At 39.4% G+C, this 7,088-nt stretch overlaps 1 protein-coding gene across 1 annotated transcript in view; it reads right to left on the bottom strand.

The window, feature by feature from the left end:
- Nucleotides 1-7,088, bottom strand: part of evi5l (ecotropic viral integration site 5 like) — a 48,911-nt gene that overhangs the window by 11,159 nt on the left and 30,664 nt on the right. The window contains 5 exon segments of the mRNA XM_013911624.1: nt 274-450; nt 544-684; nt 2,065-2,181; nt 5,793-5,933; nt 6,766-6,798. Of these exon segments, the coding sequence (XP_013767078.1) occupies nt 274-450; nt 544-684; nt 2,065-2,181; nt 5,793-5,933; nt 6,766-6,798 (609 nt within the window).

Here is a 7,088-nt window from a genome sequence, read left to right as displayed (position 1 = left end):
AAATCTGTTCTGATTCAGTTATACTTTGTTTCATTTTCATTATGTGCATGTCAGGCACGATGCACATTCATAATTGAAAAAGCAAAACAAAATGTAATATCCCAACACCACAGGGCTGATTTCCCTAGTTCAGCAAGTTATATTCATTCTTATAAATGTGTAAAATAAACAAACATGACAACTTTTATGCTTCACAATCATGCATACATCAGAGAAGGACTCACAAGCCCACTGCTGCAGTGTGACAGTACAATGTAGTTATACAGCACCTACCTGACTCTCCAGCTGCAGGGCTTTAAGTTTAACCTCTCGGAGCTCCGCCTGGGCTTGAGCCTCCCTCAGCCTAACCGTCATCAGTTTGTCCTGCAGCTCATTCATGGCGTTCTTCTTCGGCGATTCCTTCCAGTGCCCGCCCCCACCACCAGTGCTGCTGCTACGGGACATATGATGCTGCGAAAGAGCAGACAGGTGTAACTGGCCGCTGGTACATTATGCGCACTCATGCACTCCACCAAACAGATGAGAGATCTGTTCCCATTTTACCTGCCAGCGCTGGTTCAGCTCAGTGACAGCCTCCTGCATCTCCCTGAATGAGCGCAGCGTCTCCAGCTCCCTCAGCTTCATTTGCTTCACTTCTTCCTGCAGGGTCGCCAAGTTGTTCTCATCTGGCAGGCAACTGCTCCTCTAGATAGTAAACATTTCATGGTTATAAGTTAGCAAATTCACACACGCAGCCTAATGCATATATGAAGACGTACATGGGAAAGGTTTTATGAGGAAGGGAATCCTTATTAGATTTCAGTGAAACACAATATACCTTGGTGATTAATACAGAATGTACCACAGTACCTACAGCATTATTGTTATTATTATTATCATCATTATCGTTAATAATAATAATAATAATAATTAACAATAACTACTTTTGTAACACTTGAATAGAAACCACACATTAAAGAATTGTATGCATCTTAATATATAATATATAATATATACAAACAGTGGTGTGAACCACAGCTGAAATGGGCCCTGATCAGATGATAAGAGAAGCTGACTGCTAGAGTAAGGTCTCAGCAGATCTGCTATATCTAAACACGAGCCTGGTCACATGAGGCTTTGCATGTAGGTAATCTAATTTTAAAATTCTAAATCTTACAGGACTAAAAGAAAGCAATGATAGAGCTGATGTGTGAGCAGTGGTGAGAACTTCTGGCTGAAATGAAGATGGACCAGAGGAGACTGAGGGGTGCACATTCATGGGAGATAAAATAATCTAGACATGGGAAAGCATAGGAGTTTAGTTTCAAATTATTGACTTACAGGAAATGTTGTTTTTCCTAGATAAGAAAAACAGCTTTAGCTCGCCAAGCGTTCAAATGCTGGTCAAAAACAGAATCAAGTTTTTTAGCAGATAATTTGAAATTGGTGACGAGGGGGCCGATGTAGCAACTGACCTGCTTTGTGACGCTGCTGAATGAAAACCTCAGTTTTGATCAGATATTACATTTGCTAAATGTGCCCATGCCTAATCAGCGGCATCTGTAACCTGACGACGAGGAGTCGACAGACTTATTAAATGTAGTATGAGAGGGACAGGAATAGATTATTACAACTATCTGATATATGAAATTTTGTTCAGACATCAGACAGTTGTGAGGTTGTTTCACTCCTAACCAAAGTGGTGCAACAACCCACTAATAAAAACATTAGCATGTTTACCTCCTGACTACAAACCAGCAGGTTTGTCAATCTTTGAGACGCTGTATAAGCAAACAAAAGGTTTGTCCAGTTTTGAGTTAATTTTCAGTAAAATCTTCATCGGGAAGCAGCAGAGCGTTTGTGTTCCAACACCTCATCAAGTGAAAATGAAAGCTTGAGAAATGGAACGTGTCTGTCATTTGTTTGAGTGTTTGGATTAAACGTTAGACAGGTTGGTTAACGGTCAGACAGACTTTACCACATTCACAGAATCACACGCCTTCTGTCTGCTTGCTGTTCACACTATTCTCTTTCACATAGTTTCAAAAAAAAGAAAGAAAAAAAAAGGCATGTTTGTGAGCTCACCTTTTCCAGATCGAGCACCTTGTCTTGCATTTCCTTCAGAGCTCCAAGTAGTTCGGCCTCGCGGAGCCTCGACTGCTCCAGCTCGGTCTGCAGATTGCTCACAAACTGCTCTGTGTACTGAAACAAACATCCTAGTGTTAAAGATATAATGTAGGTCAACTTTTATTTATTTTAGTTTTAGTTGAGCAGCCTTTTCTACCTGGTATTTGTATACTGATATTTATTTATTGATGAGACAATTAGGTTTTTGAACAGAGCTTGGCTTCCATTTCACTCTCATTTGCAGACCAGTTTAACAGTTCAGCTAAGATTACCACAATCTTGCAAGGGGTGAAAACTCAAGGTAGTGTTATGTATCTGTCTTTCGGTTTCTTTTACATTTAGTTTCCTGAAAAAGGAAGAAACGGGAGACAAGGAATTCCACAGAGAGATGGAAACATGACCTATCAACGAGCTATTTGTGGGGGAATAAATGGACGTGATTCCCAGCAGCAGCGTTAGACTTACACTTTTCTAAAAAATAAACCAAAAGCATCCATTCTCAACTGCAACTAGTGAGCGAGTGAAATCCAAATATGTTACCTACGCCTAGAAATGTCTGTGTACAACCTTCAAAACAGCCGACAACCTAAATTTAGCTGCCATGAAGGTGCACTTGTGTCCCGCTGTCTGTGATGTCAGCATGCTACTGTACACTAACATGTCACCACATCAAGGGGAAACTGCAAAGCTATGAATATGAAAGCAGCAAAGAAAAAAAAAAAAGAGAGCTGAGTGGAAAAATACTTTCCAATGAGGCAAATTACAAACGCTTGAAATCGGGCAAGTACATAGCGTGACTGCAAGATTCGTGATTTGTCATTTTTGGCTTCTCAGTCTTGGTTATCAAAGAAGATTGAGAGTGTCTGGAGGTGTGTGAACCCTGGTGGGTGATGGGTACCAGCAATCTGAGCTGGAATAGACGCACACGTAACAATGACATCATTTAGAGAAAAATCAGTGACTGGAGTTTTTCTTTTAAAGCAAAGCAAATTATAATTTTAGTGAACCATCTGCTCCCTTCACATCGTGCTGTTGCTTTTCACACCACCTTCCCACAGGTAGGTGTGAGTTGAACCTATAAATATTAAGAGCAAAGCTTTGGTTAACAGCACTGGCAAAGACCACAAAACTTTTTTTTTTTTTGAGTAAGTCAGTAAAGCGGTTGCGGAACATACAGAAACTGACATGCATACATTTACTCATGTGGAAAAGCAAACGTGGGTGTTCTCTGTTAAACCCAATGTGGCGTTAAATACTAAATACTATACTAAACATCATATTTACTAGAAATTCACAGTAGAGAAGCAGAGTCTCTCGTACATATAAAAATGTTTGGAAAGTCAGTTTTCATATTTTTCCTTGAACAATATTATATGTAAAAATAAATAATATTAAAATATGTTATTTATACTGTTTTGGGAGGCAAATACAGTTTATACATGAATTACATGTTAAATTACACCCAACTCTAATTTGTATAATAATTCCAATATCGTGTGACTCACAGAACTTGAATGAATTAAAAACAAAAATCAGTCATCCTATAATGTAGGATCACTTCTTTTAACTTTACAGTACTATGCACCAAATACAGTTTGATTAGCTTTTCCTTCAGTGTTTAACTGAAACCACGTTTTAATAATCTATGCTACATTAACAAAACAAGTTTCAACATTTAATCATAGTCACACTATTACTTCCAATCAGGCTTGTATCACACGTACAGCAACTCAAAACAACAAACAGCTGCTCTATAAAATGTACACGTGCAACCTTTACAGCCGCCATCAGTGTTACGTGCGACCTCAGCCTGTTGGTCCAGTTTTTTATTGTCACCCTGATTAACCTGCGCCCTCTTTCTTTGCAGATTCATTGTTAGTGTTGGCTGCTGATGGCTTGCTGCATGAATATAAACCCGGAGAAAGTGGAGCAGGAGGGTCGGCCATTGGCGTCTTGGATCCCACCAGATCTCCATCAGCACAAGCTTTACCAATCTGTTGCTTTCATAGCTTTGTTTATTCTGTACAGGTTGAGTCGGGAGCTCCTGGAACTACTGTTTTCAGTTTGGTTTCTGTTCTTCTAGTTTTCCAGGACTAGTTTGAGTGAGAAGTCTGTATTCGATGGCCCATTGTGTGATTGGTTCATGGTCTTCTTCCTCTTTGTTTGTTTTAGCTGGGGCTCACATCTCTTTTTGTTCTGTCCTTTGGGAGTAACTATATTTCCATTACTAAAAGCTTGTTGAATGGCACCCGTAACAGTCAGACTGGCTTCACTGGCGTCCAACAGTATTTTTTAGACAGTGATAGGTTCCACATTATTTGGCTCTCCTCCAGAGCTAGACTAACTAGATTTCACCTCATAAACCTCACCTCACCTCCATGGTGTGAAAACTGTAGAAGTCTTTGTGCCTCATCTGTATGTAAACATCTTGCTAAAACAGAACTTGAACGGTTTCATTTTTGGGTGCTGAGCTTTGCACCTTTGCGGGGTTAGCTCACGGGTTAATCACAGATTTTCTTTGAAGGTTTGTGAGAAAATACAAATGCGTGACTCACTACTTTGTTATCAAAGCAGCATAAAGAACATATCGGAAACAAATCAACGCTAGTCTGACTAGTCTGACCATATTTGAGAGGCGCAGTCGGCCCCGATTGTTTTTTTTATCCGTTTTCCACAAGCTTGTATAAAATATAGCATTAGTACATCACTCCCACCATGGGATAACTTAAACGAGCCATTACTATGAGTCAGTCTGACAGTCTGTTCATACCAAGCTGCAACGTTTGAGTTTGAAAACTGAAAACATCGCCGCAAAGACTGACTGACAGGTACCAATCCAGCTTCAGCTAATCGCTTCCTGCTAATTCACTGAGCTCAACCTCCCCACTGTGTTAGTACTGGAACAATTGTATATTTGTAATTATACATATATTTTACTTATATTTTATTTAACTTGCGTGAGTTAGCTGACAAGTTTGCGCACCACTCTCTCATCCAAATTAGGGATGTGTGCGACTAGTCGACTAGATGACTAATCTAGTTAAGTGGAATGATTCATTGTTGAAGAAGTTGATTAAGTGTTTAAAAAGCCTTTGTTATTAGTTTTTGGCATTAAACGGTTCTCAAATTTACTTAATATCTGAGTGTTTCTTGGTTTTAGACTAGTTGGTTAGTCTGATTTTTTACCCCATGTTTAAATGACTAAGAAATCAGTCACCAGGAAGATTCCTAATCCAAATTTTTCCACAATTGGCCAACATAGCACCAGCCAGAAGGGCAACTTTGGCGCTTCACAAATGATGCTATAGTGGCTTTGTCCTTTTTCCATATACAGTCTATGACTGGCTCATACTAACAATCATACTAGAGTGTGTGTGTGTGTGTCTTTGACAACAAAGTGAACTTTGATATATTCGGTTACTTGACAAAGTTGTAAACCTTTTGATATACTGACATTGAAATCTGATCAAATTGTGTTGCATTCTAGTGAAATCACTTAAACGTTTGCGACATTTGTGCCCTGATTTTGAGTCCAAATAATCTGACAAATAGTAAAAACATTATCAGGAAATACACAGCTTACAGAGCCTATCTGTAAGTTAAATATAGGACAACATAAAGACTGTAGGCAGGAGGGAAACAGTTCATCTTGCTATCTTGGTTCATTTATTAATTCATTCTTTTACCCTCTGTTGTTGTAGCTCTCGGATGGTGTCCTGTGCTTTCTCAAGGTTCTCGCTAGCTGTGGTGCACTGCTGCCTCACCACCGCCAGCTCTCGCTTGATCACATAGTTCTCCTCTGCTTCCTGCGCCCTAGTCACCTGACCCTGGAATAGTGCGACCAAAATAGGATGACATTTAAAATCATCAGTGGAGTGCAATTTTCAAATTCAGACTATGCAGGGGGAAAAGGGTGGTTCCAGGCAAAACCACAATATAATGGTTATAGAGAACTTTGCTTCATGTCATACTGAGAGTCAACATTTTAGTAAGGAGATTTATTTGCTTTCTTGTAAATCGCCTACCTGAGGATATCACTCACACTCTTACATCTGTCCTTTAAAGCTAAAGCTAACAACCAGCTAGCTCAGTTTAGCATGATGAATTGAAACACAGACAGAAAGCTAACCTGGCTGTATCAGAAAGCAATAAAAAAACTTAAAACTCAGTCTCAGTCTCTATTTTTTAACAATTATTAGATCTCAAGCATGACCATGAAGAAAACAAGTTTCTGGTGTATTTTTTTCTACAATTTTGTACAAATTAAATCAAACACATTCAATATCAAATCACGTATCTATACCTTCTAGAGCGTTTAGCAAGAAAGCAAATAAATGTACATTTCATTCAAATTTTCCTTAATTGTAGGTATTCAAATATAAATGAATGATAGTAATAGCTGAACTTCAACATGCTTCATGCAGGATTGTACAACGTCATCAGTCTCCATCATGGATAAATACTACATGCATTCAGGCATTAAAGGATTGTCTTGTGGGCTAGAGACAAATATACGATGTAAACAAAAAGCTTTCATGCACTTTTGGCAGGATGCTGTTACAGGAGAGGGAGAGAAGCAATGCAGGACGGTAGAGGAGCAGAGTGTGAGTACGACAAAGGACAGCAAGGTCAGTGGGAAAGTGGTTTACAGTACTCTACCTGTATCAGTCTGTCTGCAAGAGCAGCACTCTCCTACAGCGCAACAAAGGAGAGGAACAAGAGGATGAAAATAAAGAGATGAAGAGAGTGAAAAGCAGTGGGTCACCAGGAAGGATAAAACACAAGAAAAACCAGGATGAATTCCAAAAGGAGGGACGTAAGAAAAAGTTGAGATACCAAACACAGACATGTTTGTGAGGGAATAAAGAGGCAGCAGTGAGATCATTCAGAAAACAATTTCACAGAAGAGGAAAATATGAACAAAAGCAGCGTGCTGAAACAGCACAGAAGGCGGGCACACGCAGGTGCACACACACACACAC

The sequence above is a fragment of the Pundamilia nyererei genome, unplaced genomic scaffold (genome assembly GCF_000239375.1).
Source record: "Pundamilia nyererei isolate P.nyererei 1_Seehausen unplaced genomic scaffold, PunNye1.0 scaffold00068, whole genome shotgun sequence".
NCBI lineage: Eukaryota > Metazoa > Chordata > Actinopteri > Cichliformes > Cichlidae > Pundamilia > Pundamilia nyererei.
Note: the sequence above shows the minus strand (reverse complement) of the source record. Positions and strands in the feature narration are given on the sequence as shown.